Source organism: Bison bison, unplaced genomic scaffold (assembly GCF_000754665.1).
Source record: "Bison bison bison isolate TAMUID 2011002044 unplaced genomic scaffold, Bison_UMD1.0 scf7180017864141, whole genome shotgun sequence".
NCBI classification, from domain to species: Eukaryota; Metazoa; Chordata; class Mammalia; order Artiodactyla; family Bovidae; genus Bison; species Bison bison.
This window is the reverse complement of record NW_011494713.1, coordinates 2,540,192-2,559,712: the sequence shown is the minus strand read 5'-3', so window position 1 is coordinate 2,559,712 and position 19,521 is coordinate 2,540,192. Positions and strand designations below refer to the sequence as shown.

General features: G+C 38.5%; 1 protein-coding gene across 5 annotated transcripts in view; it reads right to left on the bottom strand.

The window, feature by feature from the left end:
- The window catches only part of KIF27 (kinesin family member 27), a 93,121-nt gene extending 78,719 nt beyond the window's left edge, over nt 1-14,402 (bottom strand). For 2 of the 5 annotated variants that reach the window (XM_010840063.1, XM_010840068.1), the window contains exons 1-2: nt 14,248-14,402; nt 6,698-7,082 (exon numbers count right to left, since the gene is read on the bottom strand). In XM_010840063.1, the coding sequence (XP_010838365.1) occupies nt 6,698-6,995 (298 nt within the window). In that variant the 5' untranslated portion in view covers nt 6,996-7,082; nt 14,248-14,402. Of the gene's footprint in view, nt 1-6,697; nt 7,083-13,752; nt 13,846-14,243 lie in introns of those variants that run through there. The other 3 variants (XM_010840066.1, XM_010840067.1, XM_010840069.1) reach the window with 3 other exon arrangements.
- Between the last annotated feature and the right edge of the window lie 5,119 nt (nt 14,403-19,521).

Here is a 19,521-nt window from a genome sequence, read left to right as displayed (position 1 = left end):
CTGCCTCCTGAGAAACCTATATGCAGGTCAGGAAGCAACAGTTAGAACTGGACATGGAACAACAGACTGTTTCCAAATTGGGAAAGGAGTATGTCAAGGCTGTATATTGTCACCCTGCTTATTTAACTTATATGCAGAGTACATCATGAGAAATGCTGGGCTGGAGGAAGCACAAGCTGGAATCAAGATTGCCGGGAGAAATATCAGTAACCTCAGATATGCAGATGACACCACCCTTATGGCAGAAAGTGAAGAAGAACTAAAGAACCTCTTGATGAAAGTAAAAGAGGAGAGCGAGCAAGTTGGCTTAATGCTCAACATTCAGAAAACTAAGACCATGGCATCCGGTCCCATCACTTCATGGCCAATAGATGGGGAAACAGTGGAAACAGTGGCTGACTTTATTTTTCTGGGCTCCAAAATCACTGCAGATGGTGACTGCAGCCATGAAATTAAAAGACACTTACTCCTTGGAAGGAAAGTTATGACCAACCTAGACAGCATATTCGGAGAAGGCAATAGCAACCCACTCCAGTACTCTTGCCTGGAAAATCCCATGGGCGGATCCCATGGGCGGGCAGTCCATGGGGTCGCTACAAGTTGGACTCGACTAAGCGACTTCACTTTCACTTTTCACTTTCATGCACTGGAGAAGGAAATGGCAACCCACTCTAGTGTTCTTGCCTGGAGAATCCCAGGGACGGGGGCACCTGGTGGGCTGCCGTCTATGGGGTTGCATAGAGTCAGACATGATTGAAGTGACTTAGCAGCAGCAGCAGCAGACAGCATATTAAAAAGCAGAGACATTACTTTGCCAACAAAGGTCCATCTAGTCAAGGCTATGGTTTTTCCAGTGGTCATGTATGGATGTGAGAGTTGGACTGTGAAGAAAGCTGAGTGCTGAAGAATTGATGCTTTTGAACTGTGGTGTTGGAGAAGACTCTTGAGAGTCTGTTGGACTGCAAGAAGATCCACCCAATCCATTCTAAAGGAGATCAGTCCTGGCTGTTTATTGGAAGGACTGATGTTGAAGCTGAAACTCCAATACTTTGGCCACCTGATGCGAAGAGCTGACTCATTTGAAAAGAGCTGACTCATTTGACTCCCTGATGCAGGAGGAGAAGGGGACAACAGTGGATAAGGTGGTTGGATGGCATCACCGACTCAATGGACGTGAGTGTGGGTAAACTCTGGGAGTTGGTGATGGACAGGGAGGCCTGGCATCCTGCAGTTCATGGGGTCGCAAAGAGTCGGACACAACTGAGCAACAGAACTGAACTGAAAGATGTCTTGTAATTGAGAAAAAATTCTGAACACTAACAAATCCATTAGTAGGAGAATGGTTAACAATGGTATATCATGCATCTATTTTTAAACAGATATCTAAGATCCACAAAGTAGAAAAAGAAACTGCAGAGCAAATTTCACTTGGGTAAAAGAAAACATATATACATATCTATGTGAAGGGTACTTCTGAAAAATTCACAAAAAATGGTTACCTCTGGGGAGTTAGGACAGGGAGAAAAAAGAAAGGAAAACTTTCATAGTTGTAATACTTGAACTTTTACCTTCAGAAATACATATATAGTCTAAAAGTTTTAAATATAGATTATAAAAATAAACTAAAGATTCTGTACAGAATTGGAAAAAGCACAAAACAAAAATCTGACAACCAAATGACAAGACAACAAAAACCTAAATGATACTTATGTAACAGTTTAAGGCAAAAATAAAAGATTTAATAAAGAAACACTGAAAGCCCCAGGAATGCAACAGGCATAACTGGTGCCTATGAAGTTCAAAACAGACAGAGGTAGTAGAAACTAAGCCCAGGTTAGGTCAACTTATCTCACAGTCTGATGCACTAAAATATCTCTATTTAGACTATTTATTATAATCCAGGTAGACTATTTATTATTGTATTCCAAATGAATGGAATGCAACTCATTTATGTTAGCAAGAACCCTTTAAAAAAATATATTGAAAATAAAATAAAATTTAAAAACAAACAAACAAAAAAAATATTGGTGTCATATTTCTTGACACTTAGCCAAAAAGCACATTTTGAAAAAAGCTTGAGCTTTTTTCCCCTGGTGGTTCAGAATCCACCTGCAGTGCGGGAGACCTGGCTTCGATCCCTGGGTAGGGAAGATCCCCTGGAGCAGGAAAATGGCAACCCACTCCGGTATTCTTGCCTGGAGAATTCCATGGACAGAGGAGCCTGGTGGGCTATAGTCCATGGGGTCGCAAAGAGTTGGACACGACTGAGGAACTAACACCTTCACTTTCATGGAAAATACATTCCAAGCTACAAAAAAATGGCTTACAAATGAACCTTAAAAACAACGTGCTTCCAAGTTGAAGATTATCAATGTTCAGATTTTAGGCAACAGACATCCTGAAAACCTGAGCCAAATTAACCTGGACAGTCATTCACTTAATTCAAGATGCAAGACAGGGGAACTCCCTGGTGGTTCAGTGGTTAGGACTGCGCTTTCACTGCCCAGGGCACCACCAGAAAACCCAAAAAAGATGCAAGATCACCATCGTGTGGCAAGTGAAGGAAACTGCAGGTTTTTCCAATATAAGAAAGTGAAAATTCCTTCGAGAGCTTCCAGGAACTAGCCAATAGCACTATTTATAAACTCCAGCATTATATATGCATTCTAGCTTAGCCAGAATATGAGGCTGATCAGAAATAGCTCATTCATTTCCCATTTCAACAGATAACAAAGCACAGCAATTCAAAAGATGTATCAAAAAGCTGAATTACAAATAATATTTATAATTAAAGCTTCAAAATGTATTCTGGTAACTGAAAGATTACATGTTCAATGTCACACTTATATTCCTGAAACAGACTATTTCAGAAAGGAACTATAAAGTTTTATACTTCAACAGCCATCATTTAGCTTTTATACACTATTTAAAGAGTATGCAAATGAAAGTTTTTAGACGTTATGCTTGGTAAAAGTTGGTAAATTCAAGGTTCTGAAAAGCAGGAAAATGAGTGTGACTTTCAATAAGTATTACACTGAAAAATAACAGATTTTCATTTTACCCCAGTGCCTAACATGGTACCCTGTGCTGTGCTTAGTTGCTTAGTCCTGTCCGATTCTTTGCGACCCCATGGACTATATAACCCTCCAGGCTCCTCTGTCCATGGGGATTCTCCAGACAAGAATACTGGAGTAGGTTGCCATCCCCTCCTCCAGGGGATCTTCACAACCCAGGAACTGAATCCAGGTGTCCCACATTGCAGGCGGATTCTTTACCATCTGAGCCACCAGGGAAGCCCTGCTGCTGCTGCTGCTGCTGCTAAGTCGCCTCAGTCGTGTCCGACTCTATGCGACCCCATAGACGGCAGCCCACCAGGCTCTGCCATCCCTGGAATTCTCTAGGCAAGATCACTGGAGTGGGTTGCCATTTCCTTCTCCAATGCATGAAACTGAAAAGTGAAAGTGAAGTCGCTCAGTTGTGTCTGACCCTCAGCGACCCCATGGACTGCAGCCCACCAGGCTCCTCCGTCCACGGGGTTTTCCAGGCAAGAGTACTGGAGTGGGGTGCCATCGCCTTCTCCGTGGCAAGCCCTAGCCACTGCAAATGCAATCATTTATTGGAGAAAAAAACAACATTATTTGCATGGTCAATAATCAAACAGTAGATGGCTGACCTAGAATTGGTGTTCTATAGGTAGCCTGGGAAACTGAAAATGCTATTTTCACAAATACATCAAGAAATGCAACTTCAAACAAAGTGTAATTTTTCACCTACCAGATGGTGAGAGAAATATTTTGAATTTATGAGTTCCTGTGATTGGCAAGAATAGAGAAAATAAATGGCTTTCATATATTGGTAGTGGAAATATACACAGGTACAGTCTTTTTGGAGGATAATTTGTCACTATTCACATTTTAAATGTACACACACATAGCACTAGTGGTAAAGAACCGGCCTGACAATGCAGGAGACATGAGAGAGGTAGGTTTGATCCCTGGGTTGGGAAGATTCCCTGGAAGAGGGCATGGCAAACCACTCTAGTATTACTGCCTGGAAAATCCCATGGACAGAGGAGCCTGGCAGTATGCAGTCCATAGGGTCGCACAGAATTGGACACGACTGAAGCAAATTAGCACACACCCATTACTCAACAAATTTACTTTTAGGAATCTATTCTACAGAAATACTAGCACATGGATCCAAAGTTAAATGTAACAAGATACACACTGCAATGTTTTTGGGGGGCACCTAGAAGCTTGTGGGATCTAAGTTCCCTGACCAGGGACTGAACCTGGGCCATGGTGGTGAAAACACCAAATCATAAGCACTAGACCACCAGGAAACCCCTTGCAACTTTTTATAACAGTAAAAATCAAACCTAATTATTAATACTGTCCCTTAATGCTGGAATGGATGAACTATGATCCATTTAAACGATGGAATATTATATGTGCAGTCAAAAAAAAAGTTGAAATTCTATGACCTAAATGGGAAAAAAATGAAATGATACTTTATACTGTTAAATGAAAAAGGAAAGTTATAGAATTATAGGTATAAAATACCTCATTAAATAGACAAATAACAACAAAAAACAAAAACTACATGTATGAATACTTGTAATAAGCCTAGAAAATGTCTAGAGGACTCTAGACAGCAATGTACACAGCAAGGTGTTATTTCCTAGGAATGAAAGAAGCTTTCATTTGTTCAATTTGATTTCTTAAGCATCATATGCAATTCTTTTTACAATGAACATTAATTTTTTTAACTGGGGGGGAATAAAAAACTGTTCCTAATGGTGATATTTCTTCTGGAATGAAGTATTTTAGACCAATTAAAATGTTTTAGGACAATATATAACTTTAATAACTTTTTCCCTTAAGGAATTAAAATTGGATTCATGGCCTTTTAAAAAACAATTTAGCTGTATGTCACCAAGCTGTGAAAATTTTATAACTCTTATTAGTATAAGGCATATACTGAGTCTTTTTTTTTTAATATACTGAGTCTTAAAGAACATAAAACATTTGCCAATCAAAAAAAAACAAAGCTAAGTCCTCAAGAAAACCCACAACTTGTAGTAGAAAAAAAATTGAATTATTTATCATGAGACCCTAAAATAATCTAGTATCTTTAATCTCTTAATTGTATATCACTGTGATTCTAAAAAACGGGAAGGGGTAGGAGATATTGGACACTTATGACTCCTCCATTTAATCTTGGAATAAGAGCTTCACTGGACAACACAGCTGCCCTCTAACTCTCCCTACCAGTTCCTGCTTATAAAAAGAGATGTTCCTGAAAGTCAAGTATTTAAGTGTTTGAGAAGCATCAAAGCAAACACACTGATAATCATTACACATAGACAGAATATTAACAATAATTTTAGACTATGATACATATGCACAACATTCAAAGTTTGTTTTTAGTGGGGGAAAACAAAAATCAATAGAGTAAACGATCTTAGCAGAGAACCTAGCTTTCAATCTCAGCTCCATTACCAGCCACCTAACTGAACAAGCCCTTCATTGCTCTTTGGCTGGAGCCAAAGAAAGAAAGAGAAACTATTTTCAAGGTTCCTTCCAGCTCTAAAGAAAATCCTATGATCCCACCTTTCTCAACTAGAATTACAAACAAGAGAATTTCTATCCAAAAATATTCAGTTCTAAAAGTAAAAATTTGCTTATACATGAGGTGATGGATATGTTAACCGGATGGGAGGAATCCTTTCATAATGTATACATTTATCTAATAATGATGCTGTACACTTTAAATATTTTACAACTGTATTTGTCAATTATACCTCAATAAAGCTAGAAAAATAAAATAGAAATCTGGCTAGAAAATGTTTAAAAAACACTTTACATAATACATTTCTCCTACTGCCCCTAAGTCTTGTACACTTTAAATATTTCACAACTGTATTTGTCAATTACACCTCATTAAAGCTAGAAAAATAAAATCGAAATCTGGCTAGAAAATGTTTAAAAACACTTTACATAATACGTTTCTTCTACTGCCTCTATGTCTTAGTTGCAGGACTCTCAACATTTATGATACTAAAAGATGCAAAATCTGATCATGTTAACTCATTTCTCTCTTATTTTAAATTCTGTTCAAAACGAGAACGTGTTGCCAGAGGCCAGGGTTGGGAGGTGGCGAAATGGGTGAAGGTGCTCAAAAGGTAAAAACTATGAGATAATTAAGTTCTGGGGATGTAATGTACAACATGGTGACTGTACTTAACAATATGTATTGTATATTTGAAAACTGTTAACACAGTAGAACTTAAAAGTTCATATCACAAGAAAAACATGTAATTACGTGAGGTGACTAATGTTAAGCTATATCATTCTGCAATATATAGGTATACCAAATCATTATGCTATATACTTTGGACTAACACCATGTTACAAGTCAATTATATCTCAAAACTGTGAAAAAATGACAAAGAGCTGAACACTGAATATTGTCTTAAAGGTCTTTTCTCAAGCAAATATAATGATGAATTAAACTGTTTAATGAAACTTCAATATTGAAAAACAAATCTTTCAAAAATGATCTTATGAATACATCTAATTATCCTATTCATTATTTCATTCAATCAATATGCTAAGCACCCACTATGTGTCGGGCACTGTAGTATTTCAACTTCTTTCTACTATCTAAAATAAAAGTCAGAGTACGAGAATCTTACCAACATGGCCTCCTCCGATGGTGTATGTCTTCCCAGATCCAGTCTGTCCATAGGCAAAAACAGTTGCATTATAGCCCTCAATGAGTGACAACACTAATGGCTTTATACAGGTATTATAAACTTCATCTTGAGTGGAATTTTTGCCAAAAACAAAATCAAAAGTAAAGATTCTATCTCTCCCAATGATAATTTGTTGGGTGTTTGGAATAACTCTCACACAAGCTTGATGATTATGAAGAACTTCTTTGCACAGCAGAGGTCTAATTCTTATAGCAACTTTAACTGGTATTTCTTCCATGGCAGCTTAGATTTTACTAAATAGATTTTCTACTTAATATCCATCATCTAGTGTGAGACACATCCATTTTACGTAAGATCTGGACCCCTGTGTATCAAAATAAAAACAAAATTTAGTTATTGACTCTTCTTTCCTAATACACTAACCATCTTCTAAAGCAAAGTCAATTAGAGCAGGCTTTATTCCAATATAAGATAGCTACAAAGAGTAAATCTGTCTAGAAAAAGTATACCTATATAATTTATAAATGAAACAATACAATGTCCAGCTTTGCAGCAAAATAATTTAGGGGGTGGGAGCCATGAGTTAGTAAATGATAAAGCAAAGTGATAAGTGAATGGGATTCAATCATGCCATTCTTTCTATAACGGTTAATATGTTTCCCAGCTCATTTATTTAAATATTGAATAACTGGGGAGTTAGAAACATACAGCAAGGAAATAACTGGTAATTGTACATATGTACACAAGTAGTACAAAGCAAACCCTTATATTAGACTTCACAGCTATGTACTGAAAAATAACATCTCCCCTTTGTCACAAATGTTAGAAATTAATCCATGAAAACAGTTTAAAGGATTTCTATAAATCAATGTAAATTTTAAATGAAACTTTTTATTCAAAGATAACCAAAACTAACAGAAAAACTGTTGTTTCATTCATAAATTATGTGGTACTTTTTCTAAAATTCTCTGGTAGGATTAATACACTAAAAATTAAATTGGTAGCTATATTTACAATGAACCTGAAAAATAAATTAAGAAAACAATTCCATTTACAATAACATTAGAAAGAATCAAATGCTCAGGAATATATTTAACAAAAGACATGTAAAACTTACACTCTGAAAACTACAAAATATTGTTGAAACTAAAGAAGAGATAAATAAATGGAAAAACATCTCCTGTTCATGAACTGGAAAGCTTAAAATGGCAATATTCCTCAAACTGCTCTCAAGATTAAACAGAATGCCTATCAAAATCCCAGCTGACTTCTTTGTAGAAATTGAAAAGCTGATTCTAAATTCAAGGAACACAGAATAGCAAATACAATACTGAAAAAGGACAAAGTTGGAGGATATACTTCCCCAATTTCATAACCAGGCAACAGTAATCAAGACAGTATGGTACAGGAACAAAAACAGAAATATAGATCAATAATTGGATAAACTGCTCAGAGATAAACTCACCCACCTATGGTCACCTAATTTCTATGACAAAGAGGGCAAAGACATACAATGGAGAAAGACAGACTCTTCAATAAGTGGTGAGGGGAAAACTGGACATCTAATGTAAAAGAATGAAATTACAACACTCCCTAACACCATACACAAAAATAAACTCAAAATGGATTAAAGACCTAACTCTTAGAGAAAAACATAGGCAGAACACTCTGACATAAATCACAGTAAGATCTTTTCTGACTCACCTCCCAGAGTAATAAAAATAAAGAAATGAGACCTAATTAAACTTAAAAGCTTTTTGCATAGCAAAAGAAACCATAAACAAGACAAAAAAACAACCCATAGAAAGGGAGGAAAGTATTTGCAAGTGAAGCAACTGACAAAGGATTAATCTCGAAAACTGTATACAAACGGCTCCTGTAACTCAATTAAAAAAAAAAAAAAAAACACAACCCAACCAAAAAAATGGGCAGAAGATTTAAATAAACATTTCTCCAAGGAAGATATACAGATGGCTAAAAAACACAGAAAAGATGCTAAATATCACTAATTAGGGAAGTGCAAATCAAATAAAAACTACAACAAGGTATCACCTCACACTGTCAGAATGGCCATCATCAAAAAATCTACAAACAATAAATGCTGGAGAGGGTGTGAAGAAAAAGAGAATGCTCTTACACTGTTGGTGGGAATGTAAATTGATATGGTCACTATGGAGAACAGTATGGAGGTTTCTTAAAAAACTAAAAACAGAAGTACCATACTTGATCCAGCAATCCCACCCTGGGCATACACTTGGACAAAACCATAATTCAAAATGATATATGCACCCCAATGTTCACTGCAGCACTATTTACAACAGCCAGGATATGGAAGCAATCTAAATGTTCATCAACAGAGGAATGGATAAGAAGATATGGTACATACAAAATACAATGGAATATTACTCAGACATAAAAAGGAACAAAATTGGGACATTTCCATAGATGTGAATGGACCTAGAGACCTATAGAGTGAAGCAAGTCAGAAAAATAAATATCATATATTAATACATATATGTGGAATCTGAAAAAATTGGTATAGACAATCTTATTTACAAAGCAGAAATAGAGACACAGACAGAACAAACATATAGATACCAGTGGGAAGAGGGGTGTGTGGGATGAATTGGGAGACTGAGATTGTGATTGACATATATACACTATTGAAACTATGTATAAAATAGATAGTTAATGAGACCCTACTGTACAGCACAAGGAACTCTACTCAATGATCTGTGGTGACCAAAATGGAAAAGGAAACTAAAAATGAGGGGATATATGGCTTCCTTGATGGCTCAGTGGTAAAAAATCTGCCTGTAATGCAAGAGATATGAGTTCAATCCCTGAGTTGAGAAGATCTCCTGGAGAAGGAACTGGCAACCCACTCCAGTATTCTCACCTAGGAAATCCCATGGGCAGAGGAGTTTGGCAGGCTACAGTCCACTGGGTCACAAAAGGGTTGGACACAATGTAGTGACTAAACAACAAAACAGCTGATTCATTTTGCTGTACAGGAGAAACTAATACAACATTGTAAAGCAAGTATATACTACAAAAGCCTTAAAAGAAAACACAAGGGTAATTCATTGTTGAATTGAATTTAGCAATGGTTTCTCATTTATGTCACCAAAAGCAAAAGCAATAGCAAGAAGTGGTAAAAGGAAAAGTAGATAAAATGAACTCAATCAAATTAAAAGTTTGTACCCCAAAGGATACTACCAAGAAAATGAAAAGATAGCCGCACTATTCACAACAATCAAGACATGGAAATAACCCAAATGTTCATCAACAGATAAATGGATAAAGAAGATGTGGTATGTATAGACAATGGAATACTACTCAGCCATAAAAAAGGAAAATAATACCATTTGCAGCAACATAGATAGACTTAGAGATTATCATACAAAATGAAGTAAGTTAGAAAAATACAAGTACATATGGTATCACTTGTATGTGGAATCTAAAATATGACACAAATTAACTCATCTACAAAACAAAGACTCATAGACATAGAGAACAGATCTGCAGTTGTCAAGGTGGAGAGAGGATGAGGGAAGAACAGAGTGGGAGTTTAAGGGTTGCTGCTGCTGCTGCTGAGTTGCTTCAGTCGTGTCCGACTCTGTGCGACCCCATAGACGTCAGCCCACCAGGCTCCCCCGTCCCTGGGATTCTCCAGGCAAGAACACTGGAGTGGGTTGCCATTTCCTTCTCCAATGCATGAAAGTGAAAAGTCAAAGTGAAGTCACTCATTCATGCCCGACTCTTCGCAACCCCATGGACTGCAGCCTACCAGGCTCCTCCGTCCATGGGATTTTCCAGGCAAGAGTACTGGAGTGGGGTGCCATTGCCTTCTCCAGTTTAGGGTTAGTAGATGCAAACTATTATATATAGAATGGATGAACAACAAGGTCCTACTGTATAGCACTGTAACTGTATTCAATATCCTGTGATAAATCATAATGGAAAAGAAAGTGTGTGTGTGTGTGTATATATATATATCTGAATCACTTTGCTATATAGCAGAAATTAACATAACACTGTAAATCAACTATACTCCAATAAAAATTTTAAAAAGGAATATAAAAAAAATACAATATTGATAACAGAAAAAAAAAAAAGTGAAAAGAATTTAATGTTACTGTTGTTTAGTCGCCCAGTCATGTCTGACTCTTCTGTGACCCCATGAATTGGGATTCTCCAGGAAAAGAATACTGGATTGAGTTGCCATTTCTTTCTCCAAGAGATCTTCTTGACCCAGGGGTCGAACCTGCATCTCCTGCATTGGCAGGAGATCCTATACTGCTGAGCCACAGGAGAAAATACTTGCAAGTCATATATCTAATAACCATTTGTGTCTAGAATATATAAAGAACTATTACAATTCAGAAGGAAAAAAAAAAACAAACAAATTTAAAAGTGGGCAAAAGATCTGAAAAGAGAGTTTTTCAACGATGATATAAAAATGCCCAGGGGGCTTCCCTGGTGGTCCAGTGGTTAAGAATCTGCCTTGGAATGCAAGGTACTCGGGTTCAATCCCTGGTCCAGGAAGATTCCACATGCTGCGGGGCAACTAGGCCCATGTGCCACAATTACTGAGCCCTTGGCCTAGAGCCCACAAGAGAAGCCACTGCAATGAGAAGCCCTTGCACTACAACAAAGAGTAAGTAGCCCCAGCTCACCGCAACTAGAGAAATCCAGGGCAAATCAACAAAGACCAAGCAGAAAATAAATAATAAATAAATAAAATTATGTAGTGTAGTGGTTAGTTGCTCAGTCATGTCCGACTCTTTGAGATCCCAAGGACTGTAGCCCACCAGGCTCCTCCGTCCATGGAATTTTCCCGGCAAGAATATCGGAGCAGGTTGCTGTTCTCTTCTCCAGGGGATCTTCCCTACCCAGGGATCAAACCTGGATCTCCAGTTTTGCGGGCAGATTCTTTACCATCTCAGTGACCAGGGAAGACCATAATAAATAAATTTTATTTATATAAAATTATATATATATAAACACAATCAGATATCACTTTATACCCACTGACATAGCTATAAAAAAGATCACGTAAGTGTTGGCAAGAAGGTAGAGAATATGGAACCCTTATGGGAATACACCGGAGAAGGCAATGGCACCCCACTCCAGAACTCTTGCCTGGAAAACCCCATGGACGGAGGGGCCTGGTGGGCTGCAGTCCACGGGGTCTCGAAGAGTAGGACACGACTGAGCGACTTCACTTTCACTTTTCACTTTCATGCATTGGAGAAGGAAATGGCACTCCACTCCAGTGTTCTTGCCTGGAGAATCCCAGGGACAGGGGAGACTGGTGGGCTGCCGTCTACGGGGTCACACAGAGTCAGACACGACTGAAGTGACTTAGCATAGCATGGGAATACCAATGATACAGCCGCTTTGGAATAGTCTGTGTGAGTGTGCAAAGTTGCTTCAATTGTGTTTGGCTCTTTTCGACTCCATGGACTGTAGCCTGCCAGGCTCCTCTGTCCATGAGATTCTCCAGGCAAGAATACTGGAGTCGGTTGCCATGCCCTCTCCAGTGGGAACAGGCTGGCGCTCAAAATGTTAAACACACAGTTATCACTTCACCCAGCAATGCTACTCTCAAGTGTATTTCCCAAAGAAACAAAAACATATGTTGACATAAAAAGTTGTAAAAGAATGTTCACAGTCTTGTTCGTATAAAAGAGAAAAAGGAAGTAACAAACAAGTTATCTATGTTTAAATGCAGATGAAAAGTAATCAATTTGGGGTGGGGCTGAGCCCTATGGAGAAGGGCTTTCTAGTAACTGAGCAGACTAATGGACTAAAATAATATTTTCAGCACTACATGCAATGAAAATGCTAATTAAGACACATTTAGTATTCACTAGCCTTTAAAAAGAACTCTGCAGTAGTACTGTGCATTTATAATTCGGTGAGTGGACAGTCTGAAAAGGATCACAGTAACAAAAAAACATTTACATCACTGTACTAAGAGCCCAATGAGAGTTAAAATAGCCCAGCTCCCTTGGGCTATAAAATCCCAAAACAGAGTCAACAAACTATCCTTAATGGCCAAAGAGATGCACTTAACCTTGGCAGTTTTAATCATTCTAGTCAAATTCTGCACTGAAAAAACAAATACTCATAAATATGGTGAATCTTTTCTTGGATAATAAAGGACTATAGAACATTTGGTATTGGAAAATTTTCCAAAGAAACTACAGGGATGTAGTATGATTTAGTTCTTCCAAATGTCTCTGAACACCTATATTAGGAGTTTTTATCACACAGATTAGTTTTTTTTAATACCATCACATTAAAACAAAACAGTCTATGTTAAGCTAAACCTAACTACTTCCAATAAAATTGCTAATAAAAGGTACAAGTGTAATTGAGATGTTTTCACTTTATTGATTTTTTAAATAGGAGTATCTATAAACAATCTGAATCTAAAGGCCACAGAAATCCACCTACTATAATCACTAAAAACCAATAAAGGCCCATAAAATATAGCTAGCCAAAAAAAAAAAAAAAATCAGTATAAAAGAATTTATTTTTCTTTTTTTTTAAAATCCATAGTACTCATACTTCTTTAGATACTGATCAAATACAGCCATCAGAAGCATATATATTATCTCACCAATAAATCTGAAGAAAGGTAAAATATGATTGGCTGGTGATATTTACGCACACTCAATGGAGTTCTGAAATATGAGCAAAGGAAGGAGAAATGTTTGATTACTGATGCCGTTACTGATTAGAAGAGTGTCTCCAAACACCGTAGTCATCTTGTGCCTCTGGCTTTTCAACAGTAGTGATTATCTAGAAATTGTAGTTTGTAAGTAATAAATTTTTTCGTAAGAAACTTTCTGGCAAATGAGTAGTGAGTCTCATAAGGATCTCAGAAAAGGCCGCAAATGCGTAAAGAACTAGACGAAGAAGACAGGAAGCAAAGATAGGGAAACTACGAAGCTTTTCAAACTGGGAGGGGGCGAAGTTTTCTTTTAAAAAATGTTTCAAAGAAAGAATTTGGGCACCCTTACTCTCTCAAGTATCTCCTGCTGTAAGGGAGAGGGCTTTCAGACTTCTGCAGAGCTTAGAATGCAGCAAAGTTCCAACAATGGAAAAAAGGAGGCCTGTGACAAAACGAAACCCCCAAGGAGAGTGGGCCTTTCCCGTCCCTCTTCAGATCCCACAGCTGGAAGTATGAACACAAGATAATACACAAGATAATACACAAGATCCCCCCGGCTCGGTCCGGGGTTCCCGCGCGTCCCTATTCCTCAAGCCCCTCTATCTCACGGGGCACCCAAGTTCCCCGGCCACTCGCCGGGGGACCCCAACAACGACCTCAGGCCCCTCGGGCGCCCTCCTCCGTCCTGCTGTCGTGCCAGCCGCCCCCCCCGCCAGCTAAGCCTCGGCGGGTCCCAGTCCCTCTCCTCCCAACGGCCTGCCGAGGACGCCGGCGCAGAGGACGCGCTGTCGCCGCACCAGACCCGGACCTCCAGCCCGGCCCGGACCGCCTGCCACTCACAGACCGGTTCGAGAAAGCCCGTCTCAGGCGGCCAGCGCAGCGCAGGACTTCTCGGCTTCACTTCACTCGGCCGCGCCGCCGCTACCGCCGCTGCCCGCGCCTTTTGTTGTTATGGGTTCTCCCGGCAACCGGCGAAGCTCGTGCTGACGTGCCCCCGCCCGTCAGGGCGACGGCGGCTCCCGGGCCCCACCCCTGTCTCCCAAGCTCCGCTCCTGGACCCGCCCCGTGAGGGAGGAGCCAAGAACCGGCCGCCTCCCAGATTCACTCCAAAGTAAAACCCACTGAACCCTCTCATAGTGATCAAGCAAAGTAACCCTCCACGAGTTTATAAGGTGATTACGAGAAAGATTCACATTGCTTTCAGTATTTTAGCTACCAATTCTGTTTATTTTTATTGAAGTTAAGTTCATAAAATGAACCATTTTATTTATTTATTTTTGTATATAAACACTTTTAAAATGGAAGAAAGAAAAGCATACAATTCTATCTGAACTAAATTAAATACATTTTTAAAAATTTACCAGAATACATTTATTCATAAAATAACATTTGTATGGCTTATGAAATTCATCTTATGAAATTCTTTGATATCATTTCACGTATTTCAACAAACTGAGGAGCAAGTTTTTTTTTTTTTTTTTCATGTTTCAATGCCATTCTCCCAAATCTTCCCACCCTCTCCCTCTCCCACAGAGTCCATAAGACTGTTCTATACATCAGTGTCTCTTTTGCTGTCTCGTATACAGGGTTATCGTTACCATCTTTCTAAATTCCATATATATGCGTTAGTATACTGTATTGGTGTTTTTCCTTCTGGCTTACTTCACTCCCACTGTTGGTGGGAATGCAAACTAGTACAGCCACTATGGAGAACAGTGTGGAGATTCCTTAAAAAACTGGAAATAGAACTGCCTTATGATCCAGCAATCCCACTGCTGGGCATACACACTGAGGAAACCAGAAGGGAAAGAGACACGTGTACCCCAATGTTCATCGCAGCACTGTTTATAATAGCCAGGACATGGAAGCAACCTAGATGTCCATCAGCAGATGAATGGATAAGAAAGCTGTGGTACATATACACAATGGAGTATTACTCAGCCATTAAAAAGAATACATTTCAATCAGTTCTAATGAGGTGGATGAAACTGGAGCCTATTATACAAAATGAACCATTTTAAGGTGTACAATTCAATGGCATTTTAGACATTCACAGTGTTGTACAACCATCACCTCTATTTCCAAAACATTTTCATCATTCCAAAAGGAAAACCCCATACTGGTTAGCAATACTCCTCCTATTCCTCTCTCCCCTAGTCACTGGAGACCACTAATCACCTTTCTAAGGATTTACCTGATTTGGGCATTTCATAGTCGTAGAATCATACAATTTGTGGCCTTGTGCTGGCTCTTTTTTTTTTTTTTGCTAAAAACAATTCCCAGGTTTACTCCTGTAGTAGCAAGTATCAGGACTTTTGTTCCTTATTGTGGCTGAATAATATTCCGTCATGAGGACATACTACATTTTATGTATCCATTTATCAATTAATGGACACGTGGTTTATTTCCACTTCAGGAATACTATAAATGATTCTGCTATGAACATGATATACAGGTATCTGTTTAATGTCTTTCAGTTCTTTAAGGTATAGACCTCACAATAAGAGGTGAGGTCTTAAGAGGCCTCTTAAGACCTTCTCTCTCAAGAGGCTGTAAGAGTGACCCAGAGAGTCTAGGGAAATGGCACCAAGTGGAAAATGGCCTTCTGGTTGGACACGACTTGGGGAGGAAGCTGTCTGTATCTCTAGCCTGAAGCAAAGTAATTGAATGGCAGCACAGGGAGGGCCCTGGAGTGGAACAGCCTACACTACCACCATTTGTTAGGGTAAGAACCTGTGATTTTCCTGTTTTCCATCTTGCCCTCACAAATCCATCCTGTACACCTGCTATGCAGGACACAAACTTGACCACAAATCTGCCTTTTGCCTATACTGTTTTTGCAATGTTATGGAGAATATTACTACTTAGCAGCTGGAATGAGAAATCCATGTATGAAGAGGCACAATTTTGCTGAGAAGATGCTTTGTTAGCCTACACCCAGGAGGAAGTTATGGAGAAGGCAATGGCACCCCACTCCAGTACTCTTGCCTGGAAAATCCCATGGATGGAGGAGTCTGATAGGCTGTAGTCCATGGGGTCGCTAAGAGTCGGACACAACTGAGCGACTTCACTTTCACTTTTCACTTTACTGCATTGGAGAAGGAAATGGCAACCCACTCCAGTGGTCTTGCCTGGAGAATCCCAGGGATGGGGAGCCTGGTGGGCTGCCGTCTATGGGATTGCACAGAGTCGGACGCGACTGAAGTGACTTAGCAGCAGTTAGCAGGAGGAAGTTAAGCCTCCTGAGAGTGACTTGGTAGGTATTCGGGCTTCAGAGAAGAGGATGGTGATGCTCATATGAACCTAGAGAGGAATTATTTGACTGTTCTTGAGAAGGAATGAGAAAGACTTGGAGGAAGCCTGAGATGTCAGGAAGAGGCTGAGAGGATGAATCAGACAGGAAGGAAAGGCTAGCTGATAAAGGAATTCCAGGGAGAACAGACATGGCTAAAGGGGATCTTTAGGTTGTATAACCCCTTCCTCACTCTCCCCTGCAAAATATTCAGTGAAGTCTACATTACTAACCAAAGTATTTGTGACACAAATTGTTTGTAACAACTTGAAGATCTGCCAGCCTCTAAGTCAAGTCTGGTGTTGGACAAAAACCACATGAACCTAGAAGGCAGAGAAGAAAGCTGAAATCTGGCTTACATGTCAATGATGTTTTACTTCACTAATAAACCAAAGCAATGTAAATTAAAATAATAAACCATTTTACCTATAAAATTGGTAACAACTTTTTATAAGTAACAGGCAAGCATTCAATGAGACAGACTTTTTTTTAAACCTTTTGACTACGCCACATGACTGCCCTACTCGACTTGTGTGATCTTAGTCCCCGCCAGGGATCAAACCCATGTCCCCTGCATTGGCAGTGAGCAGTCTTAACCACTGAACCACCAGGGAAGTCCCCAAGATGGATTTTTATACATAATCCCACCTCTTGTCATTTCTCCAAAGAAAATAAAAATATAAATAATCATGCAGAAGGGTATTCATTATGGTATTATGTGTAACAGCAAAAACTTTGAATCAGTTACATGTACGTTCAAGGAAAGGTATCCCTAAATTAACAATAGTACATTTATAAAAGAGAATGTTATGTACATATTGAAATTCAATTTTATAAGAATTTGATATAGGAAAATGCCTACAAATTAAGCATATAAAATACTATCTAGTGTTCTCATCTGAAGAATTGGAATAGAAGTCATCCCTACTTCATAGAATTGTTGTAAAGTTTGAAAGGTGGAACTAATTGTAAAGCAAGGACTCAAAAATTATTAGGTACCTAGAATAATGGTGGCATTTTTCTCAAACTTGTTCAGGGGAGAAACACACACATATATATACATATATAAAAACAAGAAATAGTTAAAATGTTCAACAAAGTTCATCAAAATAACCATCATTAAAACTGAGTTAAAGGTCATTTTATAATTTAATCAACTAGGGTCTTGATTCAATGAACAAAACCCAATTCTGGAATACTTAAGAAAAAAAAAGACTTCATTGAAAAGTGTATCACTAAAATGCTTTATGTTACAAGTAGTGGCAATGCCAAGTCATATCTTGACTTTATATTTCAGTTCATATAACTTGAAATGAAATATGAAAAATCAGTCTTAGAATTGGTAAAATAGAACATATTCCTACATATTCATGAGGACCTCTATTCTGTGGCATTAATTTATTATTTCTGCACCAATACCGTACTGCTTTAATTACTATAACTTTGCCCTATATTTTGCTGATAGGGGAAGCTGTTCCTCATTATTCTAACTTTTTTTTTTACTATTCTTGGCATTTCTCCTCCAGAAGAACTTTTGAATCAGTTTGACAATTTCCAGAAGAAAGTTCCATTGAGATTTTTTAATTGGAATTTCAATTAAATTTTAAAAACCTGTAACTTTACCTTTATAAATGGCTCTTTATGAAAAAAGATAAAATGCTTCTCATGATAAAGTCCACTCTTCTTGACATGATATACAAGGCCTTTCATAATCTACTTTTTTCTTACCTTTCTAGATGCCCTGCTATTTCTAAATTTCTTTCAAGAAGATATAGTAACTTATTTATATTTATTTTTAAAATTTTGGCGGCACTGGGTCTTCTGTTGCAGCACTCAGGCTTCTCTAGTTGCAGCACAGGAACTTACTTCCCTCTCAGCATGTGAGATCTTAGTTCCCCAACCAAGTATCATACCTGCATCCCTTTCATTGGAAAGTAGATTCTTAACCACTGGATCACCAGGGAAGTCCCCCGGCTATTTCTTGCCTCACATTTTAATTCTCCAGCATCAGCAGAAACTATATATCATTCATTTTTATGTCATTTATTTTTTATTATCATTTATTTATTTATATTTTATCATTGTTGAGCATAGTCAGCATTTAATACACAATAAATACTAAGCTCATCTCAGAGACACAGTAAATATTTATGGGAATTAAAAAAAAAAAAAGAGAACAAGTAATTTGCTCAAGGCTACATGGTCAGTAAGTGGCAGAAGCAAGACTGAAGCCTATACGTGGCAGTTGACAAAGTCAACACTGCCTCCTCAGAGACTGAGGTCAGCTATAGCTTTCTACATAATGCACGGCACGCCTCTCTCTTTCTCTCTGTGTCTTTCTCTCTCCCCTATTTACTCAAATCAGGATCCAAACATGATCCACATGTAGCATTTCGTTGACATGTTCCTTAATTCTCTTTTAGTCATTCGCCACCTTTTTAAAAATTATGATTAAATACACAATAACATTGGGCTTCCCTGGTGGCTCAGAGGGTGAAGTGTCTGCCTGCAGTGCAGGAGACCTGGGTCCAATCCCCAGGTCGGGAAGATCCCCTGGAGAAGGAAATAGCTACTCACTCTCGTACTCTTGCCTGGAAAATTCCACGGACAGAGGAACCTGGTAGGCTACAGTCCATGGGATTGCAAAGAGTCACATGTGACTAAGCAACTTCACTTCTTCACACAGTAACATAAAATTTATCATCTTGACCATTTTTAAGTATGCAGTTGAGTAGTCTTAAGTCCATTCACATTGTTGTTCAACAATCTCCAGAACTTCATATCTTGCAAAATTGAAACTCTATACCCAGTAAACAATTCCCCATT